Source organism: Pipistrellus kuhlii, unplaced genomic scaffold, assembly GCF_014108245.1.
Source record: "Pipistrellus kuhlii isolate mPipKuh1 unplaced genomic scaffold, mPipKuh1.p scaffold_m20_p_9, whole genome shotgun sequence".
NCBI lineage: Eukaryota > Metazoa > Chordata > Mammalia > Chiroptera > Vespertilionidae > Pipistrellus > Pipistrellus kuhlii.
This window is the reverse complement of record NW_023425595.1, coordinates 27,559,038-27,580,901: the sequence shown is the minus strand read 5'-3', so window position 1 is coordinate 27,580,901 and position 21,864 is coordinate 27,559,038. Positions and strand designations below refer to the sequence as shown.

Below are 21,864 nucleotides of genomic sequence, written 5' to 3'. Positions count from 1 at the left end.
CCACGCTGGGACTGACGCCTCCCCGGAGCCGGCAGAGCTGGCCAGGGGGCAGAAGCCTCCCAGTTTCCGCAAGTCAATTCCTGTGCGAGCTGGAGGAACTGGGTTTCTGTTTGCCCCCGAAGAAGTGCTGACTACCACAGAATCCCCTAGGAGAGCTGGCAGACAGGAAGTAACAAGAACCGGGACTCAACCAGATAACTACAACCTCTTGGCATATTCTAGTTGTAATTTTAATCTTTCTTCTTCAAAGAACCATCTAACACATTGAAAACAGAAACAAAGACAGAATCAAAGCAAATCTGTTTTCAGGCTACAGAAGGCCACGCTGACTGGCCCGGCTGTTAAAAGGCCGGGGTGTGGTAGAGGCAGCGGGGAGAGCCCTGAAGCCTGCCCTGCCGGGCGGCACGTCACCTGTTCTCGTCGTTCTTGGACGTGTACTGGCTGTACAGCGTGGCGGCCCTGCGGTCCACGCCGTTGGAAGGGGAAACGCTGGTGCTCTGCTCCTCGGCCACGCTGTCCGGGAGGTGCAGCAGGGACCTCTTCTGATAGGAAGGGAGGTTGGTGGACACAATCCCTGGGGAGCGGGGAGGGTGTCTCTGAGGCTGAAACAGAAAGAACAGGAGCGAGGAAAGCTTTAATAGACTGAAAGCTGCTCATCTAGTAATTTCCTTCCTAAAAATGTATCTCAAGGGAAAAAATGGAACCAAGAAGCAAAATGTGCACAAAAAGATGTTTATCTTGGAGTTGTTTATAATAGTAAGAGACTGGAAATAAGCTAAGTGTCTATCATTGGGGGACTGATTAAAAAACATTTCCGTACGGTGGGATTCTAGACAGCCGTTAAAATCGGTGCCTCTGGTTTATCATACAGTGACACGTGGGAGGCCATGTGTGCCACGTTACGTAAAAAAAAGAAAGCAGGCTTTAAAATAAATCCCTTCTGCACGTGTACTTTATTTCTATGTTATAAATTATGGATGATTTTTATCTTCTATTTATAACTTTCTGTGTATTCTTATTTAAAAGAATAAATATATAACACTTCCATAATCAGAAAAAAAAGGACAAAAAAACCTATATTTTTCCTGAGAAAAGAAGAAGTTAGGTGGCCTGAGAACAGCTCCTGACTTGCCATTTGAGGCAACAGTCCCCTTCCATGTCACTCAGGCTTCCTGCTCCCCTGCTCCCTCACCCCACGGTGACTCTGACCTGCTGACCTCCCTGCTCCCCGAAGTGCTCTGCGGAGCCCTGTCCCAGCTCCCGGGGTTGCCCTGCAGCCAATCTGACGTGGGCTTGCCTGGTGGCCGCACCGAGTAGCAGCTGGGTGACCCCTGTGCCTGTCCTCACGTCTGAGCTGGACCCACGCCCGCACTGCGTGCATGGGTCCCAGCACAGGCCCTTGCCCATACTACGTGCCTGATAAAAGTTTCTTATGTCAGAAACAGGAAATGGGGCATGAGAAACAGAAAACGGAGTATTTGGTTTTAAAGTATTTTGATAAATGTTTCTTAACTCAGAAACAGAAAATGTGTGTGTGTGTGTGTGTGTGCACCACAGAAAACAGCATCTTTTTTCTTTTTAAAATGCTTTACTTTCCCTATTATTCCTCTGGCGCAAACCTGGTCTTGGCACCCCCTCCTCCCTCATGTGGTAGAAGATCAGCTGAAACCACAGAGGCTCTGAGATAATTTCCCTCGGACTGGGCCCCGGAACATGAGTGTTATGTCACTGTGGCGAGGTGAGGCACTCGGGAAGTATTCGGTTCAGTGGTTTGGAACCTTCTGCCCTGGAACTCCAGGGCACGTGTCTCCCCCCACCCCAACTCCCCGCTTACCCATACCCTTTGGCCATGAGCCCCCAGGGTTACCTGGCAGCGGCCCCCCCTGACCTAGTGCCTTCGCAGAGCTCGGCAGTAGCTCCTCAGGGGACTGTGCCAACTCACGTGGTCTGCTCTGGGCTCTTCTTTTAGGTCCACGGCTACCCTTTCCCACAGCTGCTGCCACTTCTCGGGGGTTTGGTTCAATTTATGCTCCAATCTTTCAATTTCCTGTAAAGCAATTAAAGGGGTTTTTGGACAGATCAGTATTTCATAGAAGCCACGTCTCTGCACTGGCACCGACGAGTGGTGGGGCCCCGGGCAGCTGACGGCAGCGGTAAACACGGCCTCGGCCTCCCGAGCCAGGGACGCGCGGAGCTGCAGCTGATGGGAGGCACGAGGCAGGGTGATTTATGAGGATCCGTAACCAGGACGGTTTATACAGAACTGCTTCAACACGGAGAAGGAATATGCATCCCAGACACCCTGGCCAGCACACTGGAAATCTAATGGCCACAGCAAAAGGTCAAGCACTGGGCCAGTGTCCAAACCCTAATAGCTGAGGTGGATGGGAAGTCTGTCCTGGACAGAGGACCCTCAGCTCTGATGACTGAAACCAGATGTGGAAAGAACAAGGCAAGAAATCCCTCAGGAGCAGTTTCCTGGGGCAGGGGAGCTGCGGTCAGCACAGCACCGCGCCAGCTCTCCCCGCATGCTCCTGGTCGGGACTCCGACTGAGACTCCTCAGCAGCTGCCTGGCCCCCTCTCCTCGGGGCTGCTGTTCTCACCAGGTGGCTACTGCCAGGACGGTTTCTCTCTAGATCATTCCTTGTGGAAGACACTGGCAGTACTCCCACCGGGCCATCAGCTGCCCACACTGTGACCAGAGGAAGCGGAGCACCCACAGAAGCCATAACCCAGGCCTGACTCAGTCAGGCTGCTCGGGCAGCTAACACAGCTGGGAAGCTGAAAATTGCTGCATTTGCTTGATTGCTTCCTCGAAATACTAGATAACTCATTTTTGTTTATGGTTTAAAATTTTTAAGAAAAACTGATTTCAGAGAAAGGGAAAGAGGAGAGGGAAAGAGAGAGAAACATCAATGATTAGAGAATCAGTGATGGGCTGCCTCCTGCACACCCCCTACTGGGGTGTGCCCTTGATCAGAATTGAACCCAGAACCCTTCAGTTCACAGGCTGATGCTTTATCCACTGAGGCAACCCAGCCAGGGCTGGAAAGCTCATTTTTATTGAAACTCTTTTCCCCAGCGGAGCCTGGTCCCCCACTGCTGCTGGGGAGCAAGTTTGGTTTCCTCCTCCCCTTGGAGCTATCTCGACCAGAAGTCTATGAGCCAGTCTGTCCTAACCAGTCGGGTTCCCAGGTCTCCTTGCCTCCGAGGAGCCCCCGGTGAGTGCGCACACTGCTCCCTTACACTGAGGGGCTGGTCAGAGCCCCGCAGAGGCCCCGGTGCCTGCACACTGCTCCCTCACACTGAGGCAGCTGGTCAGAGCCCCCATGGAGCCCCCGGTGCCTGCACACTGCTCCCTTACACTGAGGAGGCTGGTCAGAGCCCCCATGGAGCCCCCGGTGAGTGTGCACACTGCTCCCTTACACTGAGGGGCTGGTCAGAGGCCCCGCAGAGGCCCCGGTGCCTGCACACTGCTCGCTCACACTGAGGGGCTGGTCAGAGCCCCCATGGAGCCCCCGGTGAGTGTGCACACTGCTCCCTTACACTGAGGCTGGTCAGAGCCCCCATGGAGCCCCCGGTGAGTGTGCACACTGCTCCCTTACACTGAGGCTGGTCAGAGCCCCCATGGAGCCCCCGGTGAGTGTGCACACTGCTCCCTTACACTAAGGAGGCTGGTCAGAGCCCCCGCAGAGCCCCCGGTGTGTGCACACACTGCTCCCTTACACTGAGGGGCTGGTCAGAGCCCCGCAGAGCCCCCGGTGAGTGTGCACACTGCTCCCTTACACTGAGGGGCTGGTCAGAGCCCCCAGGGAGCCCCCGGTGTGTGCGCACACTGCTCCCTTACACTGAGGGGCTGGTCAGAGCCCCCAGGGAGCCCCCGGTGAGTGTGCACACTGCTCCCTTACACTGAGGAGGCTGGTCAGAGCCCCCATGGAGCCCCCGGTGAGTGTGCACACTGCTCCCTTACACTGAGGAGGCTGGTCAGAGCCCCCATGGAGCCCCCGGTGAGTGTGCACACTGCTCCCTTACACTGAGGCTGGTCAGAGCCCCGCAGAGCCCCCGGTGAGTGTGCACACTGCTCCCTTACACTGAGGCTGGTCAGAGCCCCCATGGAGCCCCCGGTGTGTGCACACACTGCTCCCTTACACTGAGGGGCTGGTCAGAGCCCCGCAGAGCCCCCGGTGAGTGTGCACAATGCTCCCTTACACTGAGGGGCTGGTCAGAGCCCCCAGGGAGCCCCCGGTGCCTGCACACTGCTCACTCACACTGAGGAGGCTGGTCAGAGCGTCGGGCTGTGTGCAGCCGACGTCGTCATAGCACGGCCACACTGTCCTCCTCTGGCTCTGCGGCCCCGCACTCCCAGCCAGTTCACCGTCCTCCGTGGGGAACTGCTTGGGGGTCAGCATCATCCAGTCGTATGACGGCCCCGTGGAGAGGGTCTCCTCGATGTAGTAATCCCACTTCTTGAGGCTGGAGACATTTACGTTGGGCTTCAGGGCCTGTTTAGAGAAATTTGTGAAATATAGTTTCATCTTGCTCCAAGGCTTACTTGTAGGTCAGCCCCTAGAGTTTGCAGGGTCTGGGGCAAGAGTATGAATAGAGGTTATACTTAGACAAAAAAGTAATCACATGTCTAAGTGTTTAAATGTACACATCAAAATAAATGATTAAATAAAATATATTCTATCCTCCTACTTTGACAAATATAACTCCATAATGACCTGGAAGGCCAGGATCAAATCTGGGGCTCCTAGAATTCTACACCGGAAAGTGTGTGGCTATGAGGAGCTGGTCCTGCCCCAGTCCTCAGCCTGACCCCTTGCTCCTCCCACCCATCTCTCTCCTATAGTCTGAGGGCCTTATGTGAACATGTGTATACGCCAGCCCAGCAGCTAAAATCTCTGCACTTCCTGCCAAAAAGCTACGTCGTAGCTGCCCTTTGGGCCCAGGGCGACATGCGCTGGCTTGGGAGACAGACGTGTAGAAGTGGGCTGGAGTTTGGGTAATAAATTTTAAGGCACCAGAGGGTGGTTTAGATGAAGGAGGAGCACCTAAGCATGTTCGCTTGGTTTCTCATACCCCTCAACCCATGAGGAAGGGGCAGCTGGAGAAAGGCCAGCTGGGGCCCTAATGCACGGGGCTGGGCAGGGGCCTCCTTGCCCCTCAGTGAGGTGCTACTGCTCATCAAACTGGCCTCTCCCATCTCAGAGCCTCGTTCACAGAGTGTGCATGGCAGAGGGTGGCTGCCCTGGGAATCAGCCTTCCTGGACCGGCTCCAAACACCCCTGCTTCCCACAGGGTTCCCCACAACTTTGGCGCAGACAGACTTAGAGAACTCTTCCCCAAAGTATTTTAGATTTTCCAGTTTAGACCTGTTGAGGTTTCCAGTTTTGTTTGTCCTTTCTCCCTGGGGAAAGTTGACTTGCTGTGATATTCCTGACATTATCCCTGGGTTCTGGAGGCCAGATCCCAATTTTTTTTGTGGTCAAGACTCTGGTGAACAGTCTCCATTCCATCATAACCCTAGCCCATAGTCTATCAAACTTGTGAATAGCTTCTGGTATGAAACCTAATCAAACATTTATAAAAAGCCTAAACAGCTATGTACACTCCAAATAAGGAAAACTTTGACATGAAATATTCAGAAAATGCAACATAAATGCTTTTTACCTCAACTTCCACTGGTGAATATAAATAATTAAAGAAAATGGGACTCCTCTTGTGCATTCTGTCAACACATTCCCAAATACAAATTCCTTTTTTGGCATGCTTATCTCCTTTGTCATCAAATAAAGTTCCTGTAGGTCCAAAGACATTCAACAAAACTCAAATAAATCAACAGTTTGCCTAAAAGCATGATGTGTGTAGCAGATGAAAACTGGAATATTTCTTATGGCTCCACAAACAGCAATGTACGTGCAGAAACCTTAGGAAATAACTGCAAAGCTAAAGATAGGAATGAACTTCACAGTCACATAGACACAGATCCAAATGGAAGGGAAGCAGCTGACAAGGTTTCCAGCATTTCCAGGACATCACCACTCTCTTCCAATCTACATTCTGCATCTACATTCTACTCTCTACATCTACACCGAGACCTCAGAGGCTAGCCAGGAAACATTCTACACATTCTTCCAGAGAAAATGGAAGGACTTAAGAGTTGATTTGATGAAACTCAGTTAAAAACATAATTTTATGTTTCTTTTTTAAGCCATTGGATGTTTATTATGAAGCCGTTTCAAGTGTTTTCTTGTTTAGTAGTTTATATACACCGCAAATCATGGTCATGGAGACTTGGATGACAGAAGGGTGTGGTCTGGTCTCTGGGTGACTTAAAAATAAAAGCTGAATGTAGGGGGGGGGGCTTTCAGGGATTTTCTGACATTATTTTTGTACCTTTTTAAATTTTTTTATTTTTTAAATATAGTTTATTGATTTTTTTAAAGAGGAAGGGAGAGAAATAGAGAATTAGAAACATGGATCACATGCCTCCTGCACACCCACCACTAGGGATGTGCCCACAATCAAGGTACATGCCCTTGACCGGAATAAAATCTGGGACCATTCAGTCCGCAGGATGATGCTCTATCCACTGAGCCAAATCAGTTTCGGCTATTTTTGTACCTTTTAAAAGTCAGTCTCTTTCTTATATGAGTCCACTTTGTTTTATTTTTATTTTTTATTTTTAAAAAATATATTTTTATTGATTTCAGAGAGGAAGGAAGGAGAGACAGAAACATCAATGATGAAAGAGAATCACTGATTGGCTGCCTGGTATGCCCTCTACTGGGATCAAGCCCAAAACCCAGGCATGTGCCCTGAGAATCGAACCGAGACCTTCTGGTTCATAGGTTGATACTCAACCACTGGGCCACGCAAGCCGGGCCCCACTTTGTTTTAAATTGAGAGGACTATGTGTTGGGGTGAGGCAGGAGGTATTTTTTTTTTTTTTAAAGGCCAGGACGAGTGCCTCTCTTCGTAATGCTGTCTTGCTTTGAATGAAATGACTCAGTCAAAAATCAATAAACATTTTACCAGTTTATCATAAAAGAATGTCTTAAGACCAAGGCTGCACAAAATCTTGAGGCCCCCCCCCAAGACTAATTAATGTTTTCTTCTCTATCTTTGAAGCGCAGAGCCCAGTACAGGAGTTCTCAATGTTGGCCAGATGTTAATAATACTTAGGGCTTTAATATCTGAGGAAGGCCCCAGAGATTAGATATTTTAAAAGTTCTTCAAGTAATTCTAGCGTCCAATGTAACCAGCTCTATTTAATGCCTTCTCAACACATGGCTGCATAAAAAATTAAGGTTTCTGATTAAGAAGTGTGGGATGGCAATTCTATGAGTCAACAAAGGTCTGGAAGTACTAACAGGGTGGGAATGGTCTCACCGGTGTTGTCTCCCTTACCAAAAGTAAGAAATCTCTTACTAGACAATTTTTCTAATCCTTTCTCAAGGATATCTTTTTATTGAATTTAGACAGAGAAGAAGGGAGGAGGAGAGAAACAGCAATGTGAAAGAGAAACATCCATCAGTTGCCACCCATATGCACCCCAACCTGGGTATGTGCCCTGACTGTTGGATGGGATGAGGCCAGGGTTATTAGCGATTTTAATAGCATGCATTGGAAAGCAATATTTCCTGATTTCATATTTTAAATTGAGATCATCAGTAAATATGCAGCCACTAAAAGAGTCCTTGTTATGAATATACAGGTACATATAATATTCTGGAAATTGCTGATTTTTAAAAAATTTGCCTGTCTTCTCAGCCATATGTATCCTCCCCCTCCCTCTCCCTACAACAATAAAAGAATGTAAAACCCCCCCTGGAAAATGTCTGCACAAGGGCCGATGAGTTTCAGCATTCACCCTTTACAACTATTACTGCTGTGAAAAATTATAATAACAAATAATGATGGTATACCTAAAATTTATTGAGTGCTTACTATGTGCTATCAATGGTGCAAAGAAATTTACAAATTTCCTCATCAAAATGGCCCTTTGAGCCATGATTAGCACAGTAGGAAATTTCTTTGCACCATTTTGATGAGGAAATGGAAGAAACTCAGAGAAGTACTTAACTCAAAGAACTTGGTGCTGGCGTGTAACCTAGGTCTGTTTCTGCCAGAGCCCATGGCATTAAAAAAAAAGTTTTTGTTTTTTAAAAAAATTGATTTCAGAGAGGAAGGGAGAGGGAGAGAGAGATAGAGAAAGATCAATGAGAGAGAATCGTTGACTGGCTGCCTCCTGCCCCCCCACTGGGAATCCACCCTGTAACCCAAGCATGTGCCCTTAACCAGAATCAAACCAAGACCCTTCAGTCCACAGGCTGACACTCTATCCACTAAGCCAGACCAGCTAGGCTGAGCACATGGCATTTATTACTACTCAAATACCCAAATGCCTCCAAGGGCAGTGGCTTTTCCGCGGGAATGTGCCGGGGTGGAAAAACAGTCAAATGTTACTTCTCAAGGGATGTCACTTTGAGATACTAAAGTAGTAAGCAGATTTCACTTTTCAGAGGTGCCTCAGGGATGACCACTTGCAGGGCCTTAGGGCTAACACACACATCATCTCAGAATCTGGGCCTGTGTTCACATCCACTCTGCTTCCCTAGTTCAGGCCGAAAGCCTACAATGGCCTTGCCATTCCTGAGGCAGTTATGTTAGTAGAGGTTTTAATAAAAAACACACAAAAGTAACAAAAAAGATAAAACAAGAGCATGCAAACACATACCGTGCTCTAATCTTTCATAGTCTGAATCCAGGAGAAATGTTTTAAAGCGATTAGATACGTAGTGGAAAGCCAAGAACTTTAAGTAATAGAGGTTGAATTCAAACTCGGTTGGATACTGGTTGTGAACCTGAAACACACAAGGCAAAGAAAAGAGTAAGAATCAAACCAGACAAAATGTGGAGGCCGTGCCTCTGAGTGCTGACCGAGGTGTGCAGGACACTGTGTGGCCACTTAACTGCATCCCCGACAGGAGTAAGGGTGGGAGGGAACCAGCCTTTCTGCACCTTGCATGTGCCAGACGCCTTGCGAGAGTTTGTTATAACAATCTCATTTACTCTCCACACTGCTAACATAATCTCACTTAATCTGCATAACAACACTGCAGGATTAACATTGTTTTTCTGACTTTACAGAGACATACAACACTGTGTAAGTTTAAGGTATACTTGTGATAATTTGATATGCATATCTCTTGTGAAATGATTACCACAGTAGGGTTATAGTTAGCAACTTTCAAGTATTGTATTATTACCTACTGGTGTACGAATTCATGCACCAGTGGGCTTTGGCCTGGCCTGAGGGATCGGGCTGAAACTGGTTCTCCGACATCCTCCGAGGGGTCCCTGATTGTGAGAGGGCACAGGCCAGGCCGAGGTTACCCTATCAGTGCACGATTGGGGCTAGGGAGGGACTGTGAGAGGGCTCCAGGTCATGTCTGGCCTGTCTCGCTCAATCCTGATTAGCCAGACCCCAGGAGCAAGCTAACCTACCAGTCAGAGCGTCTGCCCCTGGTGGTCAGTGCACATCATAGCGAGCGGTAGAGTGGCCTTAGCATATTATTAGTTTGGTTGAACCGACCAGATGACCAGACACTTAGCATATTAGGCATTAAATTTTTTTTTTTATTGTTTGAAGGATTACAAATGGTAGTACCTATGTCTCCTTTTTTTCCACCATGACCTCCCCCTAAGCCTCCCCTACCCCTCTACCCCCCATATATGCCTTCACCCCCCACCCCCATGTCTTGTATCCATTGGTTATGTTTATATGCATGCGTACAAGTCCTTCGGTTCATCTCTTACAGCTCCCCTATCCCCAACCTCCCTTGCCTTCTGCTATAGTTTGAGTCTGTTCAATGGTTCTTTATCTCTATAACTATTTTTTCCCCAGTTCTTTTCTTTGAAAAATCTTGCAACTGCAGACTAGAAATAAACATAGTATAATAACAAAAAAACGTTTGAGTCCCAATTTCAGTGTCCAGCAGTTCTGAGACCTAGTTTCTTAAATATATTTTATTGATTTTTTTTTTTCACAGAGAGGAAGAGAGAGGGATAAAGAGTTAGAAACATCGATGAGAGACATTGATCAGCTGTCTCTTGCAGACCCCTACTGGGGATGTGCCCGCAACCAAGGTACATGCCCTTGACCGGAATTGAACCTGGGACCTTTCAGTCCACAGGTTGACACTCTATCCACTGAGCCAAACCAGTTTCGGCTAGGCTTTTATTATATAGAACTATGTTCACAGTTGATCAGGGGAAAGCGCCGCCCCCATCATCCCGCTGCTGCTGCCACTACTGGCTGTACGGTTGCGAGGCCAGAGGCCCCGGCCTTGCAGTGCTGTGGCTTTGTCCAGATGTACGTCCACCAATTAGCATATTACCCTTTTATTAGTATAGTCAGTCACCATGCTGTGCATTGGGTTCTCAGAACTTCTTATAATTGGAAGTGTTTACCCCTTGACCCACATCTCCTTATGACCCTCACCCCCCAGATGCTGGCAACTACCATTCTGCCCCGTTTCTATGAGTTTGTCCTTTTCAGAATCCACATCCAAGTGAATGAATATAGTATTCACCTTTCTATGATTTATTTCATTTAGCATAATGCACTCAAGTTGTTGCAAATGGAAATATTTCCTGATTTCCTCATGGCTGAATAATATTTCTTTATCCATTCACCTGCAGGTGGGCACAGGTTGTCTCCATGTTTTGGCTACTGTGAAAAATACCGCAGTGAACAGGGGAGTGCCAATATCTCTTTGAGATTGTGATGGCATTCCCTCAAATATATATCCAGAAGTGGGACTCTGTGTCATATGGTAGTTTTATTTTCAGTCTGTTTGAGAAACCTCTATACTATTTCCATAGTGGCTGTACCAATTTACATTCCCACTAACAACAAACACGGGTTCCCTTTTCTCTGCATCCTCAACAATTTTTACCTCTTGTCACTTAGATAATAGCCATCTTAACAGGTATGGTGTGATATTTCATTGTGGTTTTGATTTGCATTTTCCTTCTGTTTAGTGACACTGAGAACTTTTTCATATATCTAGGGGCCATTTGTATGTCTTCTTTGGAAAAATGTCTATTCAGTTTCTCTAAATATAGGCTGAGGATGAGCAAGATTAAGCAGTTTATCCAACATCATTCAGCAGGAACCAGTGAGCCCAAATGTCAACTCTGGCTTTTTTGGCTGTGCCCCATTCACTGCCTTACACTGTGCAAGGCACTTGACAGGTAGAAATGAACATGAATTATGATTCTTGTTTTTCAGGCACGTGTGGTGAGTTAGTATGTAATGTAACAATAAAAGTTGTACTTACATAGTTTGGTGGTGAAAGGAATGAGGAGTGAAGGTCATTTAGGGAGATAAAGAGAGGTTTTCTGGACAAAAGAAATGTGTGCCTGCCTGAAGAAATGTGAGCCATCTGGAGAGAACAAATCCTACAGAAAGAACTGATAACTGAGAGAACAAGGCCCTGGGAAAAAAAGAATGAACAAGGCAAAGGGCCCAGAAATAGGGAACAGTCTTGGAAGTGAGAAGGGACAGAGGAGTAGATAAAATAGGTATATTGAAGTGCCAAGGGAAGACAGAGGAGCTCCTGCCTTTAACCCTACATTTTCATCAGTAGATAGGCAGCGAGATCACTGGACACAGCCATAAAGATAAGGGAATGCCATGGGAGGGAGGGAGCGAAGCTCTGCCGGGACCAGTCCCCGGCACCAGCATACTTCAGGAGGCTTTGTGCAGACTCTGTGGAACCATCTTCTGTTGGCAGAGGGTAGGCTGATGACATCGTGACACTCTCCGACCCACCCAGCAAGCTCACCTCTGCATTCTTCAAACAATCTCTCGGGACTAGTTAGAGAATTTTGTTTGCTTGAGATAAGTTCCAATCATAGTTGTCCTTGCTTGAAAGCTGTTTTAAATGAACACTGCTGGCAGGCTGTCCAAGAGCCAGCTTTTCTCTCCATGTTTAACTTGGCAACGTGGACCCATACTTGTCAGCCAAAGTGAGCAGGCATGTGGATAATATGCCAATTGCCCAGTAGATCAATGGGAATTTAAAGTCATAATCCGATATTCTGATTTATTAATTGGGTAGAAACCTAGTTTTCTATGATGATGAAAAGTTTTTCCTTTCTCCAGCATGTTCTTACTGGCTTTTAAATTGAATTACAATTTTAGCTCAAAGCAGTACAAAATAATTTTAGGAAGACTTAAGAGAGTTGTACTCCCATGCAGTGGAGCTGCACTCCTGCCCTGAGCCACTGCCCCTCCTGTTGCTTCAGGCTCCATGGACAGGAGAGCCCGGGACAGCTGTGACAAGGCTCTGAAGGGCTAGGGAGGGCGCCATGTGCCAGGTTTTTTAGGACTGTAAGTTTATGTATTATGTATGAATTTCCTCGTCAGTGAAAAAGAAAGGAATACACAAGAGTTTCCTGTGATTACTAGGGTATGTTATATGAGCAACAAATTATAAAGCTTAAGCATTCTTGAAGAGTTTATACTTATAATTAAATAAAATGTAAGTTAATCTAATACATATTAATGGTCAATATTATTTTGCAGCATAAACATAAGTTCATATAAAGTGGTTATTATAATTAGTAATACTTCCTTCTATTTCTAAAATGAAAAAATATAATTTTAAAAAACAGCTTTCTTTCCTTGCTTTGTTAGCCCACTATGTCTTTGGCTCAAATATTAACCATATCCTCTGCAACCATCCTTTTTCAGACACTGTCCCTCTGGATGCAAACGCACACCAGAAGACAGGGACCCCGGGTGTGGCGTTCCACTAGGGGTGGGTTCCCGGCTCCTTTCTGAAGCATCGTGCAGACCTACAGTTCCTTTCCTGACCTGGCGATTTAGTGCTACGGCTCCTGGCTCCTGGCTCTGGTTCGGAATCAACAGCACCACTCCAAGGGACCAGTGTGTGCATGATGGAGAGGGAGTGCAGACAGAAGGAGACAGGCCTAGGAGGATGGAACTTGGTTCCCTACCATCTGAGAGTCTCAGGGAAGAGAAACCTGCAACGTGCTTAGGCAGCATGAGCTCCAAGAACAACTGTGTCCCAACAGCCCTTGAATTAAGCCTCAGGAGTCACAGGCCAGGCCCCGAGCTCACTGTGTTCAGGGAAGAAGAGTCAGAGCTAGAGTATTTCCACGGACCCTGACCACAACAGGCCCTAAAAACTCTTAAAACACTTTTATTAAATAAAGCCCCAGAAAAACAACACATTTCCCTCATGACCATTCACCACAGAAACCACTCGCCTCATACACATCGTATTTTTCCTGGATTATTCTGATATTTAATACCCTGAGGAATATAATTTTGAAGATCCACTTCTGATGTAAAGTAGCATGGAAATGATAGTGAATATGACCTTAAGTTGAACTTACAGGCATATCACATGGTGGGACTAGAAGCAAAACATTGTACTGAGTGACTGGCCTCACCACAGACCCTGAACTTGGGAGCACTTTGTGTGTGTGTGTGTGTGTGTGTGTGTAGCTGTGTGCCACACTGACACCTGTAGGTGCTAATGCTTGGATCAGAAATAACAGTCTGCCCCCAATCTGGGGTCAATTATCAGGTCTATTGGAAGAGGAAGCAAAGATGCTGAGCAATTTGTTGTTTTTTGTTTGCTTGTTTTTTTTTGTTTTTTTTTTTTTTTTTGTTTTTTTTTACTCTTTAGTAACAGTTTAAATAACAAGCATGCAAGAATTTCTCAATGAAAAATTGGATTGACCTGAACTCTCCATTACTACTTAAATACCACATTTGGAATCTGACATTAAAAAAACAAGGAATTTTCTGAAATGTCTTTCTACCACAATAATAAAGACGTAATGCATTCATAAGACAAAATACAGTGATTAGATTTCCAGTCAGAAAGAAAAATGACACTTCCTCCATTAGTCATACATCCCAGGGCCTCATTGCTTTCTTTTCCTCCTTTAAATGGGACACTGGACTCTTCTACAGTACACACAACAGTGGTCTCCCACAGGCACAGTCCTCATGCGCCCCATGAGCTATAATCAACATACAACAAATTGCACATATTTAAAGTGTACAATTTGTAAGTTCTGACATATCTATATACCTTTGAAACCATCACCACAATCAAGATGATGAACCTTTCTGCCTCCTCCTGCACATTTCTCCCTAAGCAACCACTGATTTGCTTTTACTTTACATAAATGGAATCATAAGTATGTACTTCTTTTGTCTGCCTTTTTCCACTAAGTGCAATTATTTGAGATATATGCATGTTATCAGTAATTAATTCCTTTTTATAGTTAAGTAGTATTCCATTGTATGAATATTACTACGATTTGTTTAGTCCTTCTCTTGTGTACAGACATTGGGTTGCTTCTAGATTTTTGGTTATCCTGTATAATAAAAGGCTAATATGCAAATTGTCCCTATGGGTAGGAGTTCGACCAACCTGGATTTAGATGTGTGCTGACTACCAGGGGGTGGCAGCGGCAGGCATCGGGGAAAGGGAGGCCCTGGCCAGCAGCCAGCAGCTGCTAGGGACCCTACTCACACATGAATGTTATACACTGGGCCTCTAGTTACATATATAGCTGCTATGAACAGTTATGCACAAGTCTTTGTAAGGCATAAGCTTTCATTTATCTTGCATAACCGTCTAGTAATGAAATGCAGAGTCATATGGGAACAGGTATGTTTAGCTTTGTAAGAAATGACCAATCGGTTTTCCCAAATGGTTTTACAACTGTATATTCCCATCAGCAGTGTTGGGAGTTCCAGTTCCTCCACATTGGAGGTAGTCAGTCTAAAAATGTCAGCCATTGAAATAGGTATGTAGTGGAATCTCACTGTGATTTTAATTTGCATTTCATAATGACGCATGATGTCAAGTATCATTTCATTTGCTTATTTGCCACCTGTATATCTTTGGTGAAATACAAATGTTTTGCCCATAAAAAAAGTAAGTTGTTAGTTTTCTTATTGTTAAGTTTTGCATGTATCATTTACAAATATTTCCTTCCACTCTGTAATTTTTCTTTCCACTTTAAGTGATTTAAAAAATTTTTAATTTTGAAAAAGTCTAATTTATCAATCTGTTCTTTTATGAATCATGCTTTTGGTGTTGAGTCTAAGATATCCTTGCCTAACCCAAGGTCACAAAGATTTCTTCCTATGCTTTCCTTTAAAAGTTTTATAGTATTAGGTCTTATATTTAGGTCTATGATCCCTTTTGAGTTAATTTTTATATTGGTGCTAAGAATGAATTAAATTTTTTTTGGTATATCGGACATATGTCAAATTAGCATCATTTGTTGAAAAGTCTATCCTTTCTCTACTGATTGCTTTGCATTTTCATAAAAAAACAAATTTCCATATGTCACATATGTGTGGGACTATAGACTTTATTCTATTTCATTGATTTATTTGTCTAACTTTACATCAATTATTAGTCTTGATTACTATAGCTTTAGAGTAAGTCTTGAAGTCAAATAGTGTTATTCCTTCACTGTTTTTTCCTTTTTCAAAGTTGTTTTGTTGCACTGCCATATGGATTTTAGAGTTAGCTTGTTAGTTTCTACAAAATAGCATCCTGGGCTTTTGATTGTGACTTCATTGAGTCTTATTTGGGAAGAGTGGCATTTTAACAATATTAAGTCTTTTGACCCATGAACAAGAGGTATCTCCTGATTCATTTAAGTCTTTACTTTCAGTAATGTTTTCTAGTTTTTAGTGTCCAGGTCTTTAACAAATATTGTTAGATTTCTTTTATGTTTTTATAGTACTACTATAAATGGTAATGATTTTTAAATCTCAATATTCCAATGGTTAATTTTTCATAGAGTCCATAAAAATTATGTTGCTTCTGAATAAGATAGTTGTACTTCTTCCTTTCTAATGTGGATGTCTCTATTGTTATTATTTTCTTGCCTTATTGCATAGTGAGGACTGTTAGTACAACATTGGGAAGTGGTGAAGCAGACATCCATGTCTTGTTCCTAATTGTAGGGGTACAGTATTTCATCTATTAAGTATGATGCTAGCTGTAGGGTTTTAAAATAAATATCATCTATAGTTTGAGCAAGTTCCCTTCTATTTCTGGTATTCTGAGAATTTTTACAGGGAATAAATGTATTTTGTCAAATCCTTTTGTTGCATTTATTGAGATGACCATTTGGTTTTTATTTTTTAATTTCTTAATATGATGAATTACACTGATTGATTTCAAATGTGAAACCAATCATGCATTACTGGGATAAATCTTGCTTAACCATGGTATATTATTTTCAAAATATATTGATGTAAATGGCTTTGATTTGCTAAATTTTTGTTTAGAAGATTTGAATCTATGATCATCAGGGTTACTGATGTATAGTTTTCTTTTACTATCTTCATCAGGCCAACGTAATGCTGGGCTCACAGAATGAATTGAATATATTCTTTTGGCATCAATTTTCTGGATGAGTTTTTTTGTAGAATTGCTATTATTTTTTCCTTAAATATTTGGTAGAATTTACCAGTGAAATCACTTGGGCTTGAAGTTTTCAGCATGGAAATGTTTTAACTACAATTTAAATTTCCTTAATATGCCTATTCAAATTATGTATTTTTTCTTGAGTATGATAGTTTGTTTTTCAAGGAATTTGTTCACTTCACCTAATTGTTGATTCCTTTGGTACAAACTGTTATAATATTCCCTTATGGTAATTTTAATACCTATAGAATCTGTAGTGATGTAATTTTTCTCATTTCTAATATTGATAATTTGTGTCTTCTTTCTTTGATGAGTCTGGCTAGAAGTTTATCAATTTTATTAATCTTTACAAGTTGGCACAGAAATTTTTGGGCCCTACAGGCAAATCTGTTTCAAATAAAGTTAGCCTTATTATATTATATAAAATGATAAGCATCTCAGCCAATAAATTAATCCTATATAAGCATTTCCCAAAATATGTTGATAGAGTTACACTTATCTTAGGCATCATCTGAATTCTGTTATTCAAAGTAATTTTGTATGTATCTTTTTTTCCCATTAAAAAAACACACACAAAAATCCACGTCATTGTTGACAGTATTACAGATGTCCTCCCACTCCTGTCCCCCCTCCCCCCATAACTCCCCTCTACCCTAGGTCTTCACTGCCCTACGGTCTGTATCAGTGGATAATGCATACATGCACAGAAGTTCTTTGGTTAATCTCTTCCCGTCCCCCTTTTGAGAATTTTGTATGTATCTTGATGAAGATAAAAAATAAACAGATTTAAAAGTCTAAGCTATGTGAAGCATTTTAGTTTTGTTTTCCATTATGGAGTGAAATCTGCCAATTTCACTTATTTATGAGAAGAGAATCTGAAATGGAATTGGAAGAAACATTAATTTATAGAGTCTTATTTTTTTGCCATGGGCCATTCAGTACTTTGTAAAATTTAAAGGCCCATAAAAATAAGCTATGACTCAAATCCCAGAAAAGATCAACACGTTGGGAATAAAATATAATAAGTTAAAATTGGATTTGATTTCAGGAACTACAAATATTAAGCCACAAAAGATCCTATAGAGAATGGTATCAACATTTGAGACACATCCTAGAAAAATGGGTAACTAATATTAGTTTTTGTTATTTCACAAAGATTAAGTTTAACAAACATTAATTGTGTACCTTGTACTGTGCTAATCACTTTACATAGATTTTAAATCCTTTATACATATACAAAAAATGAAGCACAGAGAGGTTTAAAATTTGTTAAAGATAAAAAATTAGTAAGTGAGAATGATTACAAACTCAGATTTACTTTATGGCTCATATAGTAAAAGCTTTAATGCGGACACCAAATTCTTGAGTATGCCATGAACCCATTAGCTGCAGCTATTTTGCCAATATTACTGGATTCATTTTAAAGATACCAACCCGTGTAAGGGCAGCTTAGCTCCTCAAGCATATACTCACAAGGGAAGCTCATATCTTCAAAGGTAAAATAGCTTTTGCCTTTGAAATGGGACTGATCATAGTACTGGCATACAATAACTGTGAGGAGAATCACTACAAAGCCAGACCACAATGAGTCAATTTACAACCCAAATAAACTTCAAAGGCAAAATTATAACTGTTATTTGTTTTTCTCAAAGTGGGAAATAATAAAAAAGTTCTAAGACATCCTCAAAGACTTACTGCAATGCTCAAATAAAGGAGCTACTCTCTTGTGCTTTATCTTTTCATTGATATTACACATATTTTCCCCTTGGTGTTATATTTTTAAAAGAAATTTTAGGCAAAGATTTCATTTTTGTGCTTTGGATGTATTTTCCTTTTGAATGTGGTTCAACTATTTTAAGAAAAGGAAGCAGCCTGTAATGATATCATTTGAGCTAAGCCAATTTCTTTTAGAAGTAACAAAAAAGTCTGCCAGATGTTGCTATTATGAAATAGTGATCTAGCATTTATAATTCATCTGACACCTGGATATACTGGCGTAAACAATGGCTTTTTATATGATGAGGCAGTTCTAATTTAAGATCAATGCTTCATCTGTTTTCTTTGTAACTCTTACTAGTATTAGCACTAATGCACAAGTCTGGGCATATTTCCATGGACTGCCTTTTGGCCTTCGGCGTGTTAGAAATGGTGAACAGCAGCGAACATATTCCACCTGGGGAAGTTTCGCCTGCTGCTGCGTAATTTTGCACTTATTTTTAAAAGGTTGTTGGGCCTGTCTTTGCTTTGTGCCGCTGAGAGACTAATTTGAATTGTCTGGCAAAAGCAGAGTCATGTAAGTGCCAGTATTCACTCGAAAGGCATTCAGAGACGGCAGTTTCTAATGCCCAGGCTCAGTGCGAAGGAGATGATGACACACTGCCTTATAATTAAGTCAGTGGGAGTCAGAAGCACTATTTGTTAACCATCGTCTTCTAGAGTCTCCAGTTTTTCAATGAATAAACAATCCCCTTTCAGCACAAAATAATTTGCTTTACCAAAGCTGATACCTATCATAGCCAACCACCCATGAAATCCTACAATTAAGGTCACATGCTCGCTCTGTCACGACTTGTCTGCACTCAGGTGATTATGTATGGGGTTCTAGGTCAAAGCAGGTTCAGATAAATTTTAACGTGGTACAGCCAGATCTGACATCATACAAAAGGAGTCTTTAGACCCAGAACAATATTATTTTCTACAGTCTGTGAAGCATTCACTAAGAAATAACTGAGCTTTCATTAAAAGTCAAACGGGTTTCAAAGTCAGAACTAACTGGTTTACATAGAATATTTGAATTTTAAGTCCTTATTTAAAATAAAGTTACCAGAAATTAAACATACACCTCAAGTTAGTTTATAGAACTTAACGTGATGCAATTTTAGAATCTACTAAATCATCAAATTTTCAATCTTTCACAACATACTAACAAAGGTACTAGAAAAACTGGACTACCACACCAGAGATGTTACAGATGTACAAAATTCTGACAGGGAGAGCCCAGATCAGGAGTGGTTTTCTTTAGGAAACAATGCTACCAAAAATATGGGAACAGAAGTAATTTAAAATGTTCAAGATATAGCAAATGGACAACTGACTCCAAATTGCCATTTAGTATGCTTTGTATTATAGGATATAAAAACTACTCTCATCTATAAAATGTTTAGCTGACATCCAAGGCAATCAAAGCCTCCCATAATTAATATCCCACTCTTTTCTGGTTGTACCAAAAAATCAACTAACAGCAAATGATTTCACTTCTTTAAAAAAAGCACTGACACAAAAAAATGGGATGTCGTAAAATTTCCTCCTTCTTAAAAATGTTTCTAGAGCTACTAAAAATTTACAGAAGGCAAATTCAGGTGTATTCATACACAGAAATACTACTCAGCAAGCAAAAGGAATCAAATAATAATATATACAAAAACATGGCAGCCCATGTTGATAAAAATATTCCTCTGGATTGTACAAGAAGGGAGACAGGGACCATGGCTAAGACATGGTCTATGATATTTCAGACTTGGCTTTCTCTCTTGCTTCATCTGAGGCTGGCCTCCCCTGGATTTGAATTTCTCCCTTTTCTGCAGGTAGAAAATCTTCGTTAGGATCCTGGTCAGCCACTTTGGCCTGCTTTCCCTTTGCTCCCCTTTTCTTTTTTGCTTGCACTTTTTTTTGTCTGCAGATTATTTCTTTTGCTGCCTTTTTTGGTTTTGTTTCCACTTTTGCAGGAACAGGTTTGGCTGACAACCTTGCTGACTTCCTCTTGGGCTCTTCCTTGGCAGAGCGAGCCTTTCTCTCGGGTTTCCTGGTGGTGGGGTGGGGTGGCGCGTGTGGGCGCCTGAGGGCCATAGGTGCCTCGTGGCTTCTCGAACCTGGGCTGCCTGGCTGCTGCCACTTCTCTCCCACCCAAGCTTCTTGCACCAACGATGGGGCCAGTGGGAGCTTTGCCTGGCTTCTTTCACAACCAAAATGATTTTAAGATTCACCATGTTTTTGTGTATATTACTATTTGATTCCTTTTGCTTGCTGAGTAGGATGTCTGTATATGAATACACCTGAATTTGTTCATCTGCTCACCCAACTGAGGGGCATGCTACCCTTTCCTAGTCACACCCATTCCCTTCCTTTCACGCTCTCTAAGCCCTGGCAACCATTTATTCTCTAGCTTGACGTTCTTGTCTTTTTGAAAATGTTATGTAGAAATGGAATCATATACTGTGTGACCATTTGAGATGGCTTTTTTCCTTTCTCTCATCACAATGCTCTTGAGATCCATTCACGTTGCTGCATGTATCAACTGTTCATTCCTTCTTTATTGCCCAGGCGTATGCCATGGCATGGATGGAACAGTTTGCTTAGCCTTCACCTATTATAGGACACCTTGTCCTCTCCCTGCCTCCAGTTCTTGGCTATTATAAATAAAACTTGTATAAACAAGACTTTTATATTTGAGGTGAGTTTCTTATAAGTAGTATATAGTTAGGTCATAATATATTTAGACATTTCCAGTTAATGTGATTATTGCTATGTTAGAACTTAAATCTGTCATTTTTGTTTTCAGTATGTTCTAATTTTTATTTTTTTAGACTTTATAAAATATTTTTATTATTTTTTAACTTGGTTATAAGTGTAATACATCATGATACTAAAATCTTTGTTTTCTTTTTCCTGACTTCTGTGGATCACCTGACTACTTCTTAAAATTCCATTTTGATTCATCTATAGTGTTTTGGGTGTACAGCTTAGTAGTTAGACAATCATATACTTTACATATTTTTCCACCAATATTTCCAGTACCCAGCTTTATATGCTTTCTTAGTGGTTGTATTATATTCTATATTTTACCACAATTTACTGACATTTTACTGCTCTCAGTGAAGTGTAGAAACCTTACTTCCCTTTATGTTCTCCCATCCTATATAATAAAGAGCTAATATGCAAATGGTCATCATGCTCTCATGCTATCACAATCCATCACCAGGAGGCTGTATGTGCAGGGAGGCGTGCACAGGTGGGGGGGGACTTGATATTACATGCGTGGTGTGGAGGTGAGACCCCTGGCTCTGGCCGACCTCTTTGGGTAAATCCATCAAGGAGCCCTGGTTGGGTGGGGTGGGCCTACCTCTTTGGGGGTGATTGATTGTGGGGCTCCTGCACTGTGAGAGGGTACAGACCAGGCTGGGGGGGGACCCCTTCCCCAGAGTGAAATAATTTTGTGCACTGGGTCTCTAGTTTAAAATACAATGGTCTTGCCCTGGCCAGTGTGGTTCAATTGGTTGGATATCATCCTATACACCAAAAGGTGGTAGGTTTGGATTCCTGGTCTGGGCACATACCCAGGTTCTGGGTTCAATC

At 42.7% G+C, this 21,864-nt stretch overlaps 1 protein-coding gene across 2 annotated transcripts in view; it reads right to left on the bottom strand.

The window, feature by feature from the left end:
* Positions 1 to 21,864, bottom strand: part of SBF2 (SET binding factor 2) — a 307,688-nt gene that overhangs the window by 6,194 nt on the left and 279,630 nt on the right. For both annotated transcript variants that reach the window (XM_036428329.2, XM_036428330.2), the window contains 5 exons: positions 8,745 to 8,871; positions 5,675 to 5,802; positions 4,270 to 4,503; positions 1,943 to 2,047; positions 412 to 602 (listed from right to left, as the gene is read on the bottom strand). In XM_036428329.2, the coding sequence (XP_036284222.1) occupies positions 412 to 602; positions 1,943 to 2,047; positions 4,270 to 4,503; positions 5,675 to 5,802; positions 8,745 to 8,871 (785 nt within the window). The remainder of the gene's footprint in view (positions 1 to 411; positions 603 to 1,942; positions 2,048 to 4,269; positions 4,504 to 5,674; positions 5,803 to 8,744; positions 8,872 to 21,864) is intronic.